The 23,265-nt window shown below is 37.5% G+C and overlaps 1 protein-coding gene and 1 pseudogene across 16 annotated transcripts; one reads left to right on the plus strand and one right to left on the minus strand.

Annotated features, from left to right (window-relative positions):
* Nucleotides 1-1,648: 1,648 nt before the first annotated feature.
* tpd52l2b (tpd52 like 2b) lies at nt 1,649-23,265 on the minus strand. 16 transcript variants are annotated; one of them, XM_028452966.1, is made up of 10 exons: nt 23,055-23,264; nt 18,552-18,709; nt 17,420-17,568; nt 11,500-11,547; nt 7,938-8,039; nt 6,496-6,522; nt 5,857-5,898; nt 5,256-5,304; nt 4,506-4,521; nt 1,649-4,072 (listed from the first exon to the last, which is right to left on the minus strand). In XM_028452966.1, exons 1-9 carry the CDS (start codon nt 23,071-23,073, stop codon nt 4,507-4,509), a joined length of 609 nt encoding a protein of 202 aa, XP_028308767.1. In that variant the 5' UTR covers nt 23,074-23,264; the 3' UTR covers nt 1,649-4,072; nt 4,506. The 16 variants fall into 16 exon arrangements, with proteins under 16 accessions (XP_028308767.1, XP_028308765.1, XP_028308771.1 ...); XM_028452964.1 differs by having other exon boundaries at nt 5,857-5,901; XM_028452970.1 differs by lacking the exon at nt 6,496-6,522.
* On the plus strand, nt 9,818-9,935 carry LOC114467753 (uncharacterized; annotated as a pseudogene).

A 23,265-nucleotide genomic window follows, 5' to 3' on the forward strand; every position in this document is an offset into this window, starting at 1 on the left:
ATAAAAGGAGCAAAAATATGGTGTAGTTGCAGAAAAAGGGTAAAAATGAGAGAAAATGAGCTCAAATTATTCAGAAAATATTCTTAAGTTTCTTGAAGGCATCTGGCGAAACCCTCCCAGTGTCTTGCGACCCCAAAGGGGGTCCTGGCCCCAAAGTTGAGAACCCCTGCTTTAATGTAACTGGTAGCTGGTCATGTCAAGACGTGTCATTGGGTGAAAACGTGTAAAAACATCCTCATTATGAACTTAGAGCCGTTTTTTCATCTAAAATAAATAATCAGTAGTTTTGTTCTCCACTAGGAAACATTTATTTACATTTAACAAAGTAAACTTTATAATCTGAATCATGAGTGCTGGAAAGTTCTCGCTGCATTTCATCATGAATTGTGTCTTGATTATAAAATGACTCGTTTCCAACCATCAGGTTGCTAATCAACACCCAGCAATGCTGAGGATCACAGGTACACGTGTAGTTTACAGTCAAACATTAATTCAATGTATAATGATTATATATGAGCTCCATCCCTGTGATGTATGTATTACATCAGTCCCAGTGTGTGTTTACATACAGAACACAGATACTTGTGTTGTTGAGTATTGACTAGTTTTGCCAAAGTCTCCATTCAGTTAATAAAGCTAAACTCTGCTCATTGTGTGATGTCAGTACGTCATCAGCTCAAATAAACTCACTGTGTTTCATACCAGGGGCCTCAAACTCATTTTAGTTCAAATATGGAGCAGTTTGATCTCTAGTGGGACACAGATTTTATGCAAGAAAACAAGTAATTTAATCATTATTGTGCCATAGTTTATATTTCTACATAAAATAATAACATATATCAGTCCCAACAGGATCTACACTTTACATTTACTAGATTCTGTGACCAATTTCTATTTCATTAAGGGAAATATGTAATAATTTGAGGAAAATTAAAGGATTTTGTAAGAATGAGTTTTTTTCAACAGTTTAACATTAGAAATGACTGTAATCATGTGATATAAACACCAAAAAAACTAGTGTAAGCCACTGCAAATATTGAGTTTAATTTACACAATTATTCATGTTTTCTCGATCATTTTTACTTTCTCCTGCGGGCGAAAGTGGATGCTCCAAAGGGCCAGATTTGGCCCACGGGCCATGAGTTTGACACGTGTTTTAAATTATCCAAGCATTTGATGCTCTGCACTAAATATCATCTAAAAAGTACGTTTAAAGACGTACATCAGTGATAAGATTCCTGTGGTTTTCAGACCTGCAGCAGTGTGTGTGTGTGTGTGTGTGTGTGTGTGTGTCCAACACACCCAAGGCTCTACACTGCTGCCACCTGCTGGACGGGAGTGAGAAGTTATCTACATTACACAGGAAATTATCATCAAAAAATATCATAGTACCATGATCAGGATCATTGATCCAGATAACTGATCATATCTATATAGAATATAATGAAAATACATGTGTATGTAAACTGAACATATTTTGAATGATAAAACAGATATATGTAGTTTCAATGATTGATAACTGAGCTGTGATTAACTGAAAGAAATGATCGGTTCACAGTAAACCAGTGATAAACCACCGCGTGTGTGTGTGTGTGTGTGTGTGCGTGTGTGTGTGTGTGTGTGTCAGGTTAAAACAAACACCACAGGGTAATTTTTCCAATGAAAGGAATGCTTTATTGACATCCAAACGAACACAACAAAACAAAACATTTTTCCTTAAATCCCACCAACGTTCCCATGTCGGATCCCTTTAAACATCTACGTCAGCTGGTTTCAAAATAAAGCTCTACACACTACGGAGTGTGGCCCTGATGAGGCCGCGCGCGCCAACAAAAAGCACCTCTTCGTCTGTAGCCGTTAAACCTTCACACCAACGAAGAAGAGTTGTTTGAATCACTGAAGCTGGGAGCGAGGAGTCGGGATATCTTTTTCATGTTGGCGAAGCACGTTTCATTAAAGCTCAATAAGTTTGTAACAAAGACTTTAAACATCGGCATCTCAGAATAAACAATTCTCACAGTTTTTACCAAATGTGAACAAAAAAATCAAAAGTTTGAATTTCAGCTCAGATTTTTTACTTCATGGTTTTGTTTGACACACACACGCGACATGTTTGGCAGCTTTTGTTCATTTTTGGAGAAAATCTGACGATAAAATCGAATGTTGGCAACAAAAAACAAAAAAAAACAGCTGCAAAAAACAAATTCTTCCCCTGAGGAGAAAAGTGACAGTGCTACAGTTACTGTTAGTTTGGCCTCATGCAGCAGCAGCGTGCACGTGTGTGTGTGTGTGTGTGTGTGTGTGTGTGGGGGCGGGGCTACAGTACAAAATATACAATGACATCCTAAAAAGAGTTTTAAGGGTAAACATTAAATGCCGACTCATGTTTAGAAGGTCAGAGTGAAAATAGGATAAAGATAAAGATCATAACCAGAAACCCTGAAAAGTTGTGAAAAAGATGAGAAAATCCTGACGTTTCTAAACTAACAAAAACCAGCAGAAGAGACGAAAAAAAAGTGAAAACGATCATAAAGTGTGAAAAATCAAGCCTGTAATGTAATAAATGTAATTCATCCTCACAACCACGTGTTTATTTATTCAAACATTGTTTCTAGTTTTTATTACGAACCCTCAGAGAATAAAGTCACACTTTAGAAATTAAAACTTTCTAAACTACATTTTAAACAGTTATTATTCTTATTATTTCTATCAATAATTCAATCATTTTATATTTAGCTACAATTCCATTTTTAACAGTTACATTACATTTTCTTTATTTCAAACTACATTCATTTTCTTTTTAAAATGTTTTCTTTAATTTGGAGATTTTTTAAATTTTCATTTATTTCATAATGAATTTATGATTTTTTTTAAAAATATATTTTCTTTTCATTATTATTCTGAAATTCCATAGCAGGAAATAATCCCTAAAATACATCCACAACTCAGTTTTAAAGCTTACATTTCATCTCCTGATTCTGCAATTGATCTGATTTCAGTTATTTTAAGCCATCTTTCATTGTGGACGTTTATTTTAATATTTTGTATATACATTTTTCAAAATTAAACTATTTCTTCTCCAACCTTTTACTCTTAATCTAAAAATCCACAATGTCAAATTTCATTTCAATTTCCTTATTATGACTTATCTTCATTAAGTGTGAGATTTTTGGGTATTTTCATTCATAAATATTATTTATTCAATGCTTTTAAAAAGTAATGTTTTCTTCCAAACTATTTTAATTATTTCCAGTGATTGATCACATAATCTGTGTAATAGTTTTCTGTCTCTAAAACTTGAGTTCCTTTATTCAAACTGATCTAAATGACAAAAAAAAGGTCCATATTTTTCAGCTCAGTCAGAGACAATAAGGCTAAGAAAGGGCGTGGACATTCAGTGGGAGGAGCCTGTTTTTCTGTTTACATCCTGATGCTTTCCTCCTCCTATAGATCTGTACATATAGATCAAAGGTATGTAAAAACATTATGCAAAGCAGTGTAAAATAGTTTGTCATACAAAATGTTTATTTTGGGGAGATGAAACACACATGCAGGTTAGCAGCAGTAGGGCTCGTCTCATACACACACACACACACACACACAAGCACACACACGCATAGACACACAAACATGCAGACGCACAGACGCACACACAGACACACAGACGCAAACACACAGACACACACAGCAGCAGGAGAAACCCAGAGAAAGGACGTGTGGAGGTGAAAGCAGAGACAAATCAATGATCAGTGATGGGGGGTGGGAGGGGCACTGGTTAAACTTTAAACTGGTTGATCTGATGGAGAATAGTTTGGAGAAGGCGGAGCCTGTGGCTGTGATGTCACCCAGCAGGAGTCAGATGTGTGTGTGTTTGGTCAAACCCAGAAGTTGCTCTGCCCGAGGGGGGGAGTGGGGGGAGGGGGGTCGACCCTGTGAGGAGACCAACAGTACAGTCTGAGGTCTGAGGAAGAGGAGGAGGAAGAGTTCAGAAAGGCAGGTTCTCCTGGGTGGGGGAGGAGTCGGTGGGGGAGCTGACAGCCTCTCCGTTTCCTCTGGGACCGACCACTTTGTGCTGAGGAGGAAACACAAAGTTAGAGAAGATCAAAGTAGAGTTAGAGAAGATCAAAGTAGAGTTAGAGAAGATCAAAGTAGAGTTAGAGAAGATCAAAGTAGAGTTATATTTGGCTTAATTTCTCTGTTTTTAACACAGACTCTGGTTGGACTCAGACGCTGCAGGTGAATAAACGTCAGGTGACGTGTTTGGATTCTGAGGAGGTGAATGGAGACTGTTCTCTGGTACATGAATAAATGATAAAAATACATAAATGACTCGTTGACTGGTTGTGTACGTGTGCATCACGTGTGTGTAGTGTGTGTTGCACATGCTAACAGCAGCAGTAAACCTCTGTAGCGTCTGTAGCTTAGCATGAAGCGGTTTGTCATGTTTATAGTTGGATGTAAAACCAGTGACTAGTAAATAAAGCTGAGTTATTAAAGAAACTCACCTCAGATCTGATCATTCTACATGTAAACACACAGATGTAAATAGAGTCAGACAGGAATGGGTTCAGGATTAATGAGAGATCAGATTTATTCTGGTTCAGGTCTAACTCTGTAGGTCTGATTAAAGCTGAACTGGTGTCTCTGCGCTAATGTTGGTTCATTGATAAATCACACCTCCATCTATTGGCCTGGCATGTTTACTACATGTTTACTACATGGTTTTTAATGTTTGCTGGTCTCATGTAAACAGAGATTGTTCAGAAAACATCATGTGAATGAATGTGGAACTTTTTGGAAACAAAAACCCTCGTGTAAATGGCCTCGGGTAGATTGGTGTCATCAAGGGAGTGACGGGATAAACTAGGGATTATATATGGTGGAGAGATTAAGACTTCTATGCAGACATGGAGCAGTGAGGAGGAGCAGCATGTGTACAAAACTACAGGAATAAACATGTTTTGTACATGTTTAAAGGACAACTGTGGAGTCGCTCAGATATAAACCAGTGGGTCCAGGACTCTCCTGGTGTTAAAACAACATTAAAGAAATCATTGATTAAGCCTTCACATCAATGACATTAGCACATTCTCAACCATCTTTAAACATCAGAACCTTTCCCAAATCAAACTAATTCAAAAAATATAAAGAAATTTACTCTATTAATGAGATTTGATCCATAAACACAAAGTTTGTCAATGAGGATAAAAAGTAGAGGAAGAGAAGCTTCAAAATGCTTCTACACGTTTACTAACCTTCAGATTTCCCACTTTGTCCTCGAACGACTTGAATGTGGCCGAGTTCCTGCAGAGAAGAAACTCCATGTGAGCAATATGTAATTATTAATTATGTAAAAATAAAACCTTTGCCTGGAAACACACGATTGAGTCAAAGAACATATGAATTAATTATTTACAATTAACACGTAGCTAAACATTTACTTCTTTAAAAGACAAAAATAATATACTTTGATACTTTTTTGTTCACAGTTTTAAGTCATTTTCATACGTTTTCACAATTTTCTGGGCTTTTCAAATCATTCGAATTGAAGAAAACAATCAATTAATCAATAATAAAAATATTCCATCTGCAGCTCTGCTGTAATCAATTATAGTTTTTATGTTTTTATGAAAATGTGTTGCATCTTTATTCATTCTGTCTTTGTTTATATATTTAGGCTTGAAAAAAAAAACATATGACAATCAAAACCAAGGCAGATTCATTTTCTTTCAACTTAAAAAAAAAAACTTAGAAAAGCACAAGAATCCGTGTGTGTGTGTGTGTGTGTGTGTGTGTGTGTGTGTGTGTGTGTGTGTGTGTGTGTGTGTGTGAAGGTAGTTGTGTGTGTTACTTTACCTCATGGCTGGCATACTTATCGAGTGGCGAATGGAATAGTTGCTACTTTGTGAGCGTTAAAGAGAAGAGACACAAGCGCAGTGTTACAACGCAAGCAAGCAGGGACACACACACACACACACACACACACACACACACACACACACACACACACACACACACACACACACACACACACACACACACACACACACACGCACACGCACACGCACACGCACACGCACACGCACACGCACACGCACACGCACACGCACACACACACACACACACACACACACACACACACACACACACACACACACACACGCACACGCACACACACACGCACACACACACACACAAATAATGCAGGTTCAGTCTGATCAGATCCTGGATTAGATGAAACCATTATATTTAATCTCTGCTGTGATAGCAATGTAATGATGTAATATTACTGTAATATGGGTCATAAACTACCGGTAAATTAAGTTCATTTATATTTCCTCTGAATAAGCCTCGTTTTATAAAACGGTTAAATCATGCTTTTAAACTGAAAATATGGCGCTCAGAGGATCTAAATAAAGGTTTCTGCTCATTTTAAAGTCAAAGTAAAGGCAGCGTCAGTAAAAAGAAGCAGAGTCTGTTTTTCTGACTTCTTACCTAAAGGAGTTAGAGAAAGGCAGAGCTCTGCAGGTCGAACAAAGCAGCGATTAAAACACAAAGAGGGAGAAAAACCGTGAGGCCAAAGCAACACAAACGCACACACATCCAAAGTGATGCAAAATGAGGGAGAAAAGGGAGGGAATGTGCTTTGTAACCAGAAAACAAGGATGTTTATTTAATCAATTTATTTACTGGTCCTCAACTGGTAAGACTGAGCACTAAACACACTAAATAACACTGTAATCACACATGAAGGTTATGAAATAAATCAGAAATGTCTCAAGGGGAAATGCAAACAATAAGAAATTAAAATTGAAGGAAAACAAGACAAAATTATTAATGGTACGATTAATCAAAATCTATAAAATACAAGTAAAGAAATAAAACAATAATACAATTTACTTGGAAGAAGTTTTTCAATATCCCACAGTGGATTCAAACCGACAACCCACCAGTTACAACCCCCAACCCTTACCCGTTAGGCTAAGGAAGAGTTTTAGGAATCTGAATGTCATTTCTTTGACTAAAACTAGACTATAACTGAAAAGGTCCCGATTACTACATTTTGACTAAAACTAAGTTACATTTTAGTAAAAAGACCAACCCTACTAAATCAAAACGTGCCGTCAAAATGAACACTGACTAACTAGTTAATGAGCCACATGTTGAGAACCAGGATGTGTTTTCCATTTAATGTTAGACTTAATGAACTTTAAACTCACTGAGGTTAAACTATTGGTTTTCTGTCGCACAGTGAAAGTGAAAAGTTGGAGTATGTTAACAGACCCCTATTTATTATTAACAGCTCCTACAGACAGGATTTATTACTTTAAGGCTGTTAAATACACAATAAATATGATGCAGTCACAGTTTAATTATTTAATGACCAAACCAATGATTAATGAGTAGGGGAGTGTCTGTAAACGATGATGTTCACATGCAGACATGAAGCAGGACTAAACTAAACAAATGAATACGATAAATACAAATGAAGATGATACAAATTCAGCCTGTTGTGTCCTTTAACACAGGGATTAAAAATTATCCAAACAAATGTTATTAATAATAAAAAAACTTGTTAGTAAAGTAACCAAAATGCTCTTCCACCAATAGGTGGCAGAAGTGAGCAAAGTCAGGGTTGTTTTAAACTTGAATTTGATTTGTTTCCTGTGAGCATTGACTTCTGTAATAATCCTTAGACTGTGATTTATTCAAGCCTTTCTCTGAATGTTGGAGTGAAATGTTAGAAAATGTTTTTGCGTTGTTGTTAATAAGGACACAAAATACCAAATTGTGTCAGATGAGCAGGTTTTGTACCAATGATGAGATTAGTAGAAAGAGCAACGGTAAATATGATGAGATTGAAGGAAAAATGAGCAGTGAGTGATTCCTGTGTCTGCTCTGCTCATTGCAGCTTCTCCCTCTCAGACATTCCTCACCTCATGTCTCCCAGCCTCCTGCTGATGGCCGTGCCCACCGTGCTCAGAGCGGCGCTCGTCTTCTGTCCGGCCTGGGAGAGAGTTTCCTGGGTCTTCTTATATCTGCAGAGATCAGTGAGGAAGAGGAGGGATGAAGATAGAGGGGAACAGGAAAAGAAAACAAAAGAAAGAACAGGGTTATGAGGGGTAAGAAGAGAAAAAGAAATACAAACACTTTGAACATAATAAACCAATAAAACCGCTGATGTGTTTTAAACTCATTCAGGCCGTGTTGTAAATCTCACCCTAACGCACTACGCACCCTAACGCACTACTCACCCAAACGCACTACGCACCCTAACGCACTACGCACCCTAACGCACTACGCACCCTAACGCACTACGCACCCAAACGCACTACGCACCCTAACGCACTACGCACCCTAACGCACTACGCACCCTAACGCACTACGCACCCTAACGCACTACGCACCCTAACGCACTACGCACCATAACGCACTACGCACCATAACGCACTACGCACCATAACGCACTACGCACACTAACGCACTACGCACACTAACGCACTACGCACACTAACGCACTACTCACCCTAACGCACTACGCACCCTAATGCATTACGCACCCAAACGCATTACTCACCCTAACGCACTACTGAGTATGTAGAGCGTTCACATTAAATAGTATGAATAAATTGAGTAGGTGAAAAATACCAGGATGTATACTATATGGGGACATTTTTTAAGTATGCACGGTGGGCAAACAAGTCATACTCAACCGTCCCATGATGCATTGGGAGCTGAATGTAAAATAGTCCAGGGACCAGCTTCAAGCTAAAAATCAAACATCCCCTTTTCAAAATATAGCATCTCTTTTTGTCTTCCAATAGTTTTTTAACTCCTTTTAAATAGGGCTCTTAATTTGAAGTTAACAGGAAGTTTAGTCAGTAGACCAATGGAGGGTCTCTGATAATGTGTAAAATGTGTGAATGAAATGTGTCAACGTGAGTTTTATGGATCAAATGAGCACATGTTGATATTCTACTTGATCAATTTTTCACTTCAAACGTTTTCAGAACTTTCAAAGTAAAGGTAGAGAATCAACAGAGATATTTAGCATCGGTGTGATTCAGGTTTTTAATGCTGTATGTTTCAAATGGATCTTGGGGAAGTTGGAAGTATACTTAATCATACTTAGTAGATAGTATATAGTCAATGACGGTTCAGCAGCTGAAGACGCATCGTTTCAAACCTCAGAGATACATGAACGTTGGTTCTGTCCAATCACAGACACACAGGTACCACTGAGCCACTCTACTGTCCAGGCTTCTTCTAATCTTTTCATATTAATATTTGGTAAACAATGTTGTCCTGAGTAGTTCCATGGGTAATGGGCACCGTTAATGGAAGAAGAATATGTGAAAGTAATCCATGGTGAACACCCACAGTAGTTCAGCTCAGCCTCAGGTTTCCCTTTCATCGTTTCCTCAAACATTCTCACGCTGGTTTGATGCCAAAGTGACTCTTAGGAAAAATAACTAATTTATCTTCACTAACATCTCAGAGCAGAGAAGCACAGAGGAAGTCATTAGCATTAATGGGAAGAGTGACTCAGCACATTTCACTCTTTCAGTCTCTTATTTCAGGTAGTGAAGGAGAGTGCATGAGGGGGAAATGTGACCGGGTGTTTCCTAAACGCCTTCCTGACTTTAGATTAAAAACTAACAGTCATCAACCTTCCTCACAGATACTTTGTCATGAATGGACTGTAAATATTGCTTTTACTAATAGTTCAGTAGTTACATTTTTATATAGCAGACTAATAAAATATATCTTCAGTCAGGCCAACTTTTGTCAAAGCTATTTTCAGGACAAGGACGAACAGTGTGGCCATACCAGCCTGTCATTGCCCGATCCCATTAGATCTTGGAAGCTAAGCAGGTCTGAGCCTGGTTAGTAGGTGGATGGGAGACCACTGAAAATTCCAGGTGCCACAGTGGGGTGGCAGTCGCTGCAGTGGTATCTGTCATTGTGTCCTTGGGCAAGGCACTTCACCCACATTGCCTAGTATGAACGTAGTGAGTGTTGGTGGTGGTCGGAGGGTCCAATGGCGCGCTATGGCAGCCTCGCTTCCGTCAGTCTGCCCCAGGGCAGCTGTGGCTACAACAGTAGTTTGCCACCACTAAGTGTGGAGCGAAAGAATAATGCCTTAATTCTGTAAAGCGTCTTTGAGTGTCTATGATAAAGCGCTATATAAAATTGATGCATTAGAGTTCTTTTTCATAATATTATGACATAATATGCCTCTATTTTTTACTTGTTCTTGTTCTACATCACCTGTTTTAATTAATGGTTAAACATTTTTTACTTGGTGTCGTTCTACCTCACCTTTGTTAATTTTAATAAATATTCCTTTTTTTAAATTGAAACTTGTACCAAATGTTATCATTATTGTGTAATTTTTATGATGTAAATTGAGGAAACAAAAGTAATATAGGCTCCAAATATCGGTTCAAAAAAATCGGTAGTCTGTATCGGTCATCGGCTAAGGCCGATGGAAAAAAAAAAAAATCGATATCGGCATCAACACTAAAAAATCCATATCGGTCGATCCCTATTGCAGACTTTTGCACACATACAACAGTTTAAATGCCATTATTTATGTTTTTGTTTGGTTGCATATTTTATTTGTTACGTGTGACGTTGCCTCAGGGACAGACTCGGCTAACTTTTCAGGGATGTTTATAGTGGTCAGTGAATCACAGACCTTTACAAAGACCATTCTGTGCAGTGTCAGAACTTACTGTACATGAATAAGTTAATGTGTTAGTGTAAAACAAAAGCAAAGAAAGATGTTAAACCTTCCAAAGCTCTTCCTGAATCAACAAACAGAAGCCCTGAGTTTTAACAGGACAGGAGAGACATGGCAGACCATCAGTTTATTGGTTTTTATTTAATTCTATAAAATAAAACAGGAAAACGTCTGCTTTTATAAGTGCCAAACAATGCAGGTTTTCCCAGTAACTGTTGATTAAATATCTGAACCTTCAATTTCTTCTGTTTTTATTCTTTAAAATCTGTGCACCAAGTTGATCATATAATGTAATGTATTGTAGACGTACACATCAGAGCTGTAAACATGTACGCACACAGTTTCTAATTTGATGATATTTTGTTTTTCTTTTGTTACGTATTCTATTCTTATCCTATTTTGTTATTTCATTCTATTTTTAGCTGCATTTTACTTCACTCAGGAAGAGTTTTTCTTAACTTTGACAAAGTATTATTCTTAAACAAATTAAAATAAAGCCTGTGCTAGGAGCTTTTTTTTAACTTATGGTCGTGAAATGCATGGAAAATAGCATCACACACCTCAGTTATAACAGCGTCTTCCTCACATCATCACAGCAGCAGATGGAAACAAAGCATGAAAACTAAAAGACAACCTTTGCACCCTTGTGAAAAGAACAGAGGAGCTAGCTTAGCTAAGCTAGCGAACACACATCTGGGTTCGTAGACAAAAACAAAAGAGCAAAACACAAAAGGAGAAAAGGGTCAACTCACGCTTCAGAGCGGGCAATGTCATCCAAAGTGGCTGAGGCAGACAGATATCTGAAGACACACACAGCAGGAGAATGACTCAGGGGACACACACACACACAGCTACACACTCTTAATACAGTGTCTCACACACACACAGCTACACACACACGTCTTCAAAGGAAACAAATTGCAAACACACACAGTGTGTGTTATCTGCTGCTGTCACTGCAATACAAATAAACAGAAGAAAACTTTAAAAACAAAACTCCATCACCCACAGAACATCAACAATCCTTCAGTACAAGAACTTTCATAGATTAAATTGGAGTATGACGAAACTATGATTCTTTCTCCCCCCCAATCACTCAGAATAATTTCATAATTTAGTAAATAATGTTGGAAAAAGCTTCCGACAAAACCAACTTAATAACTAAGTTAGTTAATGATAAGCCTTGGGTTCTAAAGGGGACATCATTATGAAAAATCCACTTTTGCAATTTTTTTGAACACGAGGTAACTTGTGTCCACCGGCACACAAAATGTGATTACTGTAAATCCATCATGTTGTTTGTTTGTGATCCGTGTAAGTCTTACAACACAAAGAAACATTTTCTGTGTTTGTGACATCACAAGCTAAACTCCACTGGTGACAGAGGAGAGAGGGCTGATCACTTCTTCTGCGGCCATACGTTTACAGACTTATCAGACAGCGCCGCTTTTACCATTTAAATGATCACCTTACGGAGTTACTAAAGGACGAGTTCACTCAGAATGTAGGCTTACTCAAGAAGTTAACCACTTTAATTTTGCCCCGGTAAGTTGAGTAAGTGTACACAGGGTATTAAACCGCTTCTGTTGCTTGATTCATGTTATGTTTTGACCAAACCCCAGCACAGATATGTCATTTAGGCCACAGGGAACTGTTTTAAAAAGTAAAAAATTGGTATAATATGTCCCATTTAAAAGCCAGAGAGCAACAGAAAGATCCAATAAAGGATACTAAAATTATGTTTATAAGAGGAGACATTCTTAGAGGAAATGATGACATCATACAGTTTGTTATAGTTTAGCAACAAAGGCAACATCAACACATTAAAGGTAATCTGTGGTGCAGAAGCATCGCTGATGACTACATAAAAATAAACCTTTATAAATCATTCAGCAAATCCATCCTGTTCTGTTTTCCGACACTCATTGGATCAATGTTACATTTGTAACTGTGGACTTTTTCTGTCACATAGTATGTGTAATAAAAAAATGGATTCAGTAATATATCATGATATTTCACCGCACGATTACTGTATCGATCCAAACAAACCAAAGCAGATAAAGCCCATGATAAATATACAAACATGTTCTTGTTCCAGTGACTGGATGTTTGCTGACTTCAGCACAAAGCGACGCACTGAACATCACAAAGCTTCATACATTCAACACCAGAGACGACACCAGTGAAACTGTGTGTCCTCCCAGCACAGAGCAGTCATTCACACACACACACCATCTCATGTAGATCTGTAGTGTGTCTCTGCTGGTTTATCTCTGTCACATTTAGTTTTTCAAAGTAAAAGTAGTTCAGATTTTATCAGTCTCTCCTATTCTGCACAGAAGACATTTAGAAGACAGAAAACATAGCATTACAAAACAGAAAACTTCTTATTTTCACCTTCTTATCAAACTAATAAGAAGATTTGAATCAATAAGTCATCCTGATAACATAGCTCCACCCCTTTACGTTGTTCATGTAGCGCTGCTACGTGCTAACATTAGCAGAGATGGGAAAACATCTTCCAGCTTCCTCTCCATCACCAGAAAAGGAGGCATAAAAATGATGGTGTTAGGACAAAATATCAAACGGAAGCTGAACAAACTGGCAGAAGTTCTGCAGATGATTTTCACTTTGAAAAACACAATTTACTGCCCACTGTTACTCTATTCACATTTATTCCTGCACTACAATAAGTTATAATATCTGCACCTCAGATTAGATCAATGATGTCACTAACTTTGACTGTTGGCCCCGCCCCTTCCTATCAAAGATGGAGGAGGGACTGTTTTTTTCAGTGAGCAATGATTGACAGCTCCATGTGGAACTGTGCAGTGCTGTGGAGGCGGGGCTGCTGTGACTGTGCGTGTCTTAACTACTCTAGGAGCCACGCCCATAATCAATGCATTTTTTGTATTTCACGCAGCGGCAGTCAGCAGAAACCTGGGGGTGGACAAACACTTTAAACTGCATATTGTTTGGCTATAGATTAGAAGGGAATAACTATCTCCTATAATGAAGTTTTTGTAAAGAAAGATTAAAATTCATTCTAAAGGTCTAAATTTAAGTTAAACTAAAGCTTTTTGTCAGCTATAAGCCATAGAAGTTTAGAATTATTAGTCATTTGATCAGTTCCATCTCATTGAATCATCATTTCCTTTTTTGCTGCTTTCAAAGTAAACTTTCCCTTTGATGCTCGAGCACTGGAAAGACATGATTGGGCTTCATGGAAAGCTTTAAACGTGAATAATTTATTACCCTTTTAGGTCCATTCCTCTCAAGACACGTGTTCTGTGACTCAGCAAAACAACAGCTCTTCCTCACATTCCTTTCATCACTGTTGATCTTAGAACTACGTGTACGAGCTGCCCGTCATCTCACCTGGTGTGAATGGGACTTTACTTTGAAATGTACATCTTATTGAAAATGTGTGCAAACATCAGTTTTATTGTCTGAGCAAAGAATTAGAAATCAAGACAGCACAGAGATTTAGAGCTGATTTAAAAGATGAGAACAAGATGCAAAGTGCACAAACATGCACCTGGCATTGTCTGTAAAGGTGTGTGTGTGTGTGTGTGTGTGCGTGTGTGTGTGTCACTGCTAAGGCCAAATATCTGAGAGCTTGCCAATCCAGTTCATTAAAGAAGCATGCAGATGAAAAATTCCATCAGCTTTGAACAGCAGCAGAAACAGAAGAAAACCCACTCATCAAGTTTGTTCTTTTGAGAAACAAATGTGAACTTTGTCATTTGAATTTAAAGCAGCTGTTGAGGGAACGTTTTAAATTGGGAGAGTAAAAACAAAGCAGAGATTAACAGATGCTCCCCCTGCGGCTTTTGAAGAGGACTACTTATAATGTAATTATAAATTTAAATGATAAAAAAAATACCAACTAAACACTAATAATTGATAGTTTAACACAAACACTGATCAAAGTTAACATTTATTGGCAGATAAATGACAACGTAGAGCGTTCCCTACATGTAAACAACACATTGTGAGCAGAACTATGATCCAGCTGTGAATGCAGCTGTTCACTGAGAGAAACTAGTGCTGATCATAGAGAGGAGTAGGGATGTAACGATTAATCGCAAGGCAGTTAAAAATCGATTCATAGGTATCACGGTTGATATCGATTTTCTGAAAATTGAATCGCAGTACTTTTTTTAACCAGCAGAGGGCTCTATCCACAAGTGTAGGCGGCGGGCGGAGTCTGCTAATACTTTCTTTCTGGCCGCCTTCTACTCTTAAATATGTTAATAAATGATTCCTTACCCCTTTAGCACCGACAGAATATCTGTAATATTACTTGAATATCTGTAAAAGTCACGTTTTTCTATTAGCTCTGTCTGCTAGCATAGCTTCTCTTCTTCACTGCAATATATATGCATGCCAACCGACCACTGTGTTACCAGCGCCCTCTGCTGGTCTAAACAAATATGACGTAAATCAGTGTAATCACGTTTTTTTTTTTTAAAGTCCAAATGTTAAGGCACAAAATACATTTTCAGTTGCACTTTTAAAAAGAAAAATAACTATTATGTAGTTTTGCATTGTTTATTATAGAACCAGAATTTAAATTAATAGGCTTCATTTTCATTTGTATTATTCCTTTATTTATTTCATTCAAGATTTATTTTTAGTTAAATTGCATTGTTTTGAATAGTTTATCAAGGAATTCTTTTGACAATGAAAATTAAAAGGAAAATAGTACAGTATTTTCTAGTTTTTTTTCCCAAAAAAAAAAAATTGTCTACAGTCCCATTTTGTAAAATAAATCGTGAGAGAATCGTATTGTGAACCCAGTATCGTGAATCGAATCGTATCGGGAGTTGAGTGAATCGTTACATCCCTAGAGAGGACGTAAGGAAACATGAATTATCACTTTTGCAAAAAGAACTCAGACCTGACCTCTGAGGGAGGAAGTCAGACAAAGAGAAGAATACATATCCAACGCAGCTAAAATATATAAATTATTAGTCCTCAGGCTCAGTGGAGACATGGAAACATTAAAAATACATCAGAGCCTAGCTAACACGTGATCATCTCAGCTCTAGAGGACATTTGTCCTACAGTAACACGCACGCGCACGCACACACAAAAGAGAAAATGTGACAGAAAATTAATGGAGGGATGTGGGTCAACAACACAACATTCTTATATTAATAGCTTTGTCATGTAATTTATGGAAATCCTTTGAGCATAAATGTGATAACAGTAGGGCTGGGTGATTTGGACCAAAAGTCATCTCTAGGGCTGCCAACTTTGGTCGTTTTGTCGACTAATAGACCTTTTTCACAATTCCACATTAGATCAAGCCAAACGAGGTGTCAGCGGAAAGGCTTGAATATGTGCATCTCTCTCGTCAAAACTGTGCCCGCTAAAGGCAAAAAACTAAGTCGCGGTGTATAAAAGTGCTCATTTCATAGAAAATGAGGCACCGGCGGAAGAGTTTTATTCACCTGATTCCAAATATGTGGTTTGTTTTAGACTAGGGGTCGAATTGCGCCCGCTGGAGGCCACGGAAGTTCAGTGTGCTTCAGCAGCAGGGTCGAGTTTATGCTAATGAGGGCTCCGTTGCGTAACGCAGCTATGATTTCTCACAAAAATGAGAAACAGTTTGTGAAGCTTAGTTCCACAATTACATTATAAATGTTTAAATGGCTTTTTACATGTTTTAAGGAATACATTCATGACCTATTTAATGTGTTGAGAAGAAAATGTTCGAATTTGCTTTATACAGACTTTAAAGTCCCAGCCCTAGTATTTTCTCCACTGAATGTCAAAAGTACATCTTTAATCTCTTTTCTACCAACAACAGAAAACTGTTCTGACCACAGAGAAGGTGAACACAGAGACGTTTGACCTGCTGTTAAACACATCCTGGTTCTCAAACATGGTTGGGAGGTGAGAGCGTGAGAGAGCAAACAGAGCAGCCAATCACAGCAGAGAGAAACAAAAACAGGGAGGTGTGATACCACAGAGGCTCCAGACAAAGGACGGAGTCAATCAAACTCTACTGAGGGTTTATCAGACGCTGACAGCCCAGTAGGAAACATTGGACACTCGTCTATGGAAACCTCTTCCTCTTTTTGTTTTACACAGTCATTCTGCTGACCTCTAAACAGACTTTATAACACATCCTACTGGTGGAAATTATCTTATTTACATTAGCAAACAATATCAGATGTTATTTACCTTTACATTTTAAAAAAAAGGATTTCCACTTAACGCATATTTGATCATAATTATTCATATTTAAATCTTATTCTCGTTTTAATAGAATCATTCTTTATGTTTATTTTCCACTTTTCATTTTTGTATCTTCTGTTGTCAGTGATTCTTTTCACCATTGTTATTATTTCCCCCTGGGATTACTGAAGTATTTTAGATTATTGTGCATTTATCTTTTATTTTTGTTTGAGGAAACGGTCAGTTGCATTTTCGATTTTAGGTAATAAAAACGAATTGATGAATAATTAGGTTTTATAACAGCCACATAACTTAAATACCACTTTATTGGTCCTATAAAGAAGAAATCCTGCCTCTGATGAAGCTTATTGTGCTGGATTAATCCATGACTGGGCCTTAGTTTGTTATACGATCAAATATTGGATGGAAACACAATAAATAGTGAATAATTGTGTGTCTGTGAGCGTTGGGATGGATACGTACGCATTGGACGTCTGGACGTCCTGCCAGCTCTTGGTGAGGTTCTGCTTGAGTTCATTGAGCGGAGTGAGGCCCAGTTTCCTCCTTAGCTCTGTGGCGTGTTTCTCTTTGGCAGACAGAACGTGACGCAGCGTGTTGATCTCCTCCTCCACCTGTAACAGTTACAGTTTTATAAGTAGGGCTCGGCGATATGACCGAAAAAAAATTCCTGATTTATTCCCTACTATTTAAAGAAAACAAAAAATACAAATAACAGATGTCCCTAAAAAAGTTTTAACTTCATTTTATCAAACTTAACAAAATTAACCACTATTTACCTCCTGTAATTAAAGTGTCAGCTGTCCTTGGTTTTAAAAAAAATAAAATAATAATTGGTAGTTTGAAAGTAAGACAGGGTTTAAAAAAAATAAATAAATAAATAAAAAATCGGTCAATCGATTTGAATCGATTCTCCTTTGTAAAGCCCGATATCGATTAATAGAACCCTTGAATCAAACCTTTTAATATGTCATGCTGCCTGTAGATTAGTAGCGCAGCACCTCGCGCTGCTAGGGGAGGGGGCACGCACTGCAGCTCTGCCCAAAAGCTTTTGTAAGACGTGATTGGAGCTGTTATCACAGTTTTACAGGCTTTAAAGGAGGTCGTAGTAACCTGTAGATAATAGTCGATGCTAAAGATAAACAATCGAACACAAACAGAACCATCTAATACTGTCATTCACTCACACTTCCCTGTGGGAACGGAATGTGTTAACACACCGAGTCTTTCCCCACTTATGCTCGCCCATTCCCCAGCCTTCCAGCCAATCAACACTCAGAACACAAGACGCACATTGGCAGAGAAAGCTGCACGTAAACATGATGCCTTCACAGCCATGGGAAATTATAGTTATTCCCTGTGCTCCATCAGCAAATGATGAGAATGACCAAAAAAAAAAAAAAGGAAAAATTAAGTTTTCTTGAAGTTTACTGTTCACAGGAATTTAAAAGTATTTTCTTACATTTACCAAAAACCTGACTTATTACACTTTAAGACAATTCAGAATCGTTCAAATTTCTGGATGTTTGCTTTTATTTACATTTATTTATTTTTATGGTTGATCATAATATTAATAATGATGATTCATGATCTCTACCTTGGAGAGTTCAGTGCGGAACTCCTCAGCTTTCTGCTCCGTCAGACCTGGAGGAAGAGGAGTGACGGAGCTTCCCATCGCTCCCTCCACAGGAACATCAGAGAGGCAGTCAGACTGATCCACAACCAGGCCTTTGTTTGGAGAGGAGAGGTTGATGTCTGAGGACAAGGAGAGAGAGAGAGAGAGAAAGAGGGAAACAGAGCAGAGGCTCAAATTAAAAAGTATTTTCAACTCGTTTTAACACCTGCCCTATTTAAATTTATTATTTCTCAGTCCTTTATCTCTATTAATCACTATTTAGTTTTCCAATTCAAACTTTCTTCATGTTGCTCAAATCCTCTCAAAATATTCCACAACACCGGCCGACATGTTGCTATTGATCCTTGTTATTTGGCACCAGCCTCAGCCTATCAGATCATCACAATTCAAACAGGTAATGAAGTGAATAAACTCTCTGTGGACCGTACATTATTGACACGTGTGTTTAAGGAGTCGTCTTGTGTTCCTGATATGTTCACACATTTATTTCAGAGCAAACAGAACAGACACACACACATTATGTACACACACCCCATCATGAAGTAAAGCAACGTGTGCAAAACAACCACTGGTTTTATTTAAAGTCTCTAAATAAATAAATAGAGTCAATATTATGGACAGGTTTCATCGGTCATATTAAAGATAAGATAATAAATATTCCTGTTTTTCTCACCAAACATCAATAACAAACAGCTACAAACAAAGTTCTGTTCATACAGGAACACATGATGATAAAATATAATCATCCCTCCCTTTGCACACAGACACACCCACACACACCAGCTCTGTTTGTCTTTAGGCACCACAGAAGAAGCTCCAGAAGTCTGAACTCCACAGCACAAAACTTCATGAGATTTTGTTGAAATTCTTACTTTCCATCAAATTTTACACAACACCTAACTTTTTTAAAACATATTAACAACATACATTAAAGTGACTATTTTCATTCTCAATAGGACACCACTATCATCATCTCACTGCTGATCCACACATGCCTTAAACTTAAAACAGGAAGTCTACGCTACCATGGCAACCATGGGATCACTTTAAGATGACAGTTTGTCCAACATGTTTACAGATCTTTTTATTGATCAGCTCTCATTCACACAGAGCAGACTTTATATGGAGCAGATGACATTAAAAATGTTTCTTTTCTGAAAATATTTGTTTAATCTTGCACTTTAATAATATTCAATGGGAAATTTGGGATTATTATAGAGAAATAAGGAACTGAAAAGCAGGATTTTTCTACATATTCAAAAGATTTATATGGTTTGAATATATATATATATATATATATATATATATATATATATATATATATATAAACTTGCTCTTTGTTAAACTAACCTGTGTCGTTACTGCATTGAATGGGAAATATTAACAGTTGAACAAAGACGATGAAAAATCACCCATTAAAAAGGTCAGGGAGTGTGTCATGTGACTGACTGAGCAACATGTGTGTACGACATCATTGGACAGACGTTTGCAAAACAGGTAGACGGTATCCGGGAAAAAAACCCAAACCAAAACATGTTGCAAAAGAGCAACGATGAACGTCATCTGCGTGAAAGCCTGAGCTTTAGCAAAAACACATGCACGCACGCACACACACGCACGAGGAACAAGGCTCCGCCCTGAAGGAGTATTGATTTAGAGCCCCACACACACACACACGCACACGCACACAGTGAAGAAACAGTTACCAACAGAACATGTTACTGGGATTCATTGATCAAGAATAACGTTCAATGAGAAACCTGCAAACAGACTTATTTAGCATTAAAAATATGAATTATCAGTTTAATAAATACACATTTACCCTGTTAATTCTGAGATAGATTTGACAAACGTTCAGGGCTGCTTCAACTTGTTTTCAGAGACAGTGACACATCTAACAGATATTATAACCAAGGATTTAAAATTTTTCCAGATGATAACCCATGAAAATAAAAACTACAATCACAGTAGGAATGAAATAAAAAATAATTTGCTGTATCTGTCTATAGGACTCCACATCCCACAATGCAAAGCACCAAACTTTACCAACAATGTCAATAAGAGAGCTTAGAGTGAAGACTAAAAAAACATTTCAAGCAGCAATTTAAACCTTTTACATATTTTTTCCCAAGCACGTCTAAAAGAGTAAGTAGAGCATTCACATTAGATAGTATGAATATATTGAGTAGGTGAGAAATACCAGGATGTATACTATATGGGGACATTTTTAAGTGTGCACAGTAGGCACACTAATCATACTCAACCGTCCCATGATGCATTGGGGGTCCTGAGACCAGCTTCAATCTAAAAATCAAACATCCCCTTTTCAAAATAAAAGCATCTCTTCTTTTCTTCCATTAGTTTTTTTACTTTTGTAAAAAGGGCTCTTATTTTGAACTTAACAAGAATTTTAGTCACTAGACCAATGGAGGGTCTCTGAAAATGTGTGAATGAAATATGTCTACGTGAGTTTTAAGGATCAAATGAACACATGTTGATATTCTACTTGGTCACTTTCTCACTTCAAATGTTTTCAGAACTTTCAAAGTAAAGGATAGAAATATTTTGCCTCATTGTGAACAAGGTTTTTTAACACTGGAGATTCCAGATACATCTTGGGAAACTTGGAAGTATACTTCAGTGGGAACGCTCATCATCCTAATCATACTATAGTATAGAGTAGACAGTAGAGTGTGACAATATCTCGTTACAACGATGTATTGCGATTTTTCGTCTAGCAATACGTTATCGATTCACTGGCACCAGACATCGATATTTATTTATTAATTTATTTTTTATCCTTCTTATTACTCAAATTAAGTACAAGGCCCTAAAAAATACATTTTAACGGAATCACGGACAAAATCAAATGGACAGAATCAGCATAAAATGCGTCACTGTGAGAAGGAAGGAACCTTTTTATGGGGAATACGTTTTTCTAGGGAACGCTTATTAGGTGCACCGCCCTCCTCCTCCCCCCGTCTTGGGTGAATTAAACAGCTCCTAAACCACCTGAAACTCCATTAAACTGGCAAAAAACTACGTAAATCATCAGTGACTCTTAAACACAGAGCCTACCAGTGCCTGCTTAACTTTAATGTGCCTCTGAAACTCCGTCAGTTTCTCGTGTAGAGCAGCAGCTTCACCTGCTCAGTGTGTGTTAACATCTCATCAGAGCTACAGAAGGTCTGTGGGAAAAGTTACGTGTTGTTGTGGACGAGACCATCGATGTCAGTGTAATGCACTGACTGAAGGGTTTATATTTCATATGTAGTGAAATGTTCCAGTTTTCATAAAACCAGTTCATTCAGCACTGATATGTGTCCATGTTTACAGAGAAGTTAATAATACTAGCACTGAAATTATTATTTTCTGCATTCATTTTGTTTTTAATGATTTAAAGTTAATTTGCACAAACATCATGAACGATATTTTGGTGAAGCATTATTTAGTATCAGTCTTTCCTTAAAGACTTAAAAACAACACAAGGACATGTGACTAGTTGTGGTCAGTGTGTGTTAAGAAGACTCACTGTGCTGTACACACTGTGTTTTACTGACATTCATGTAAAATGTATTGACAATGTTTAGTAATTCCTGTGAAATGGATTCAGTGCAGTAGATAAATTCTGAATTTCTTAAGTGACAGATATCGTGATATATTGCGGATGAAATTTTCCGTGATATATCAATTATCGTATCGTCACATCGCGATATCATCCTAATCGCAGGCAAAAATATTGTGATACATCGTATTGTGAGATACCTGGCGTTACCCAGCCCTAGTAGACAGAATATACTCATTGACTTTGTAGTGGATAGTACGTTAGTGGGAAATTTACAACACAGCCATAAACTAATGTACCTTTGTTTAAATAGTTACGTTTTGTGAATATTATCACATTTAATTTCTTGCTGACCTACTGTTAAAATTTAACACAACAAAAAAACAAACAAAAACTGCTTTCTCATTTCTAAAGAACGATTATTAAGACATTTTGAGATTTGTTTTAAAAGTTACAATCTACTGTCAGATGGTCAGTATAAACCGACGACAGTCGATCCATTAACAGACAGAATAAATAGATTAGAAAATTCTTTATTGTGAGAAAAAAAGTTTTATAAAATTATATCTAATATTTACTTTCTGTCCACATTAGATTTCCAAACATGTGTAAAAGCTCTAGAACAAACAAATGAGCTGCTGTCAGTGGGTCAGTGATAACGGTCCGTCCGTCTGTCTGTCTCCGTCCGATAAAGTGACCGATAAACCGTCTGTAACTCGATCTACCGTCTGTCATTTTCCAGCAGCCCCTCCTCTTCCCACACATTACATTTCATAATCTCTAAAATATAACAGAATTAACTCTGTTTAATATCAGAACGACACGGCTGTGTACACTTAGCAAACTGTTTACGTATTTCAGGCTAAGCTAACTACTAGCACGCTAGCCCTAAGTCTTACCTTGACTTTCAGCGTCCATGGCGTCGATTTAACTTCACAATGTTTGAGTGTGACGTCTGAAAATAAAATGCTTAACCAGCAGGATTCGCACTTTTTAACTCTACGTGTGCAGACTTTATCGGACCCAGCAGAGAAACGTCGACAGGAACAGACTGAGCTCCAAACAGCCAACTCAGCCAGAAGCTCAGCGACAAGCTAACGGTTAGCCTCA

This window comes from Gouania willdenowi, chromosome 7, assembly GCF_900634775.1.
Source record: "Gouania willdenowi chromosome 7, fGouWil2.1, whole genome shotgun sequence".
Classification (NCBI taxonomy): Eukaryota; Metazoa; Chordata; class Actinopteri; order Blenniiformes; family Gobiesocidae; genus Gouania; species Gouania willdenowi.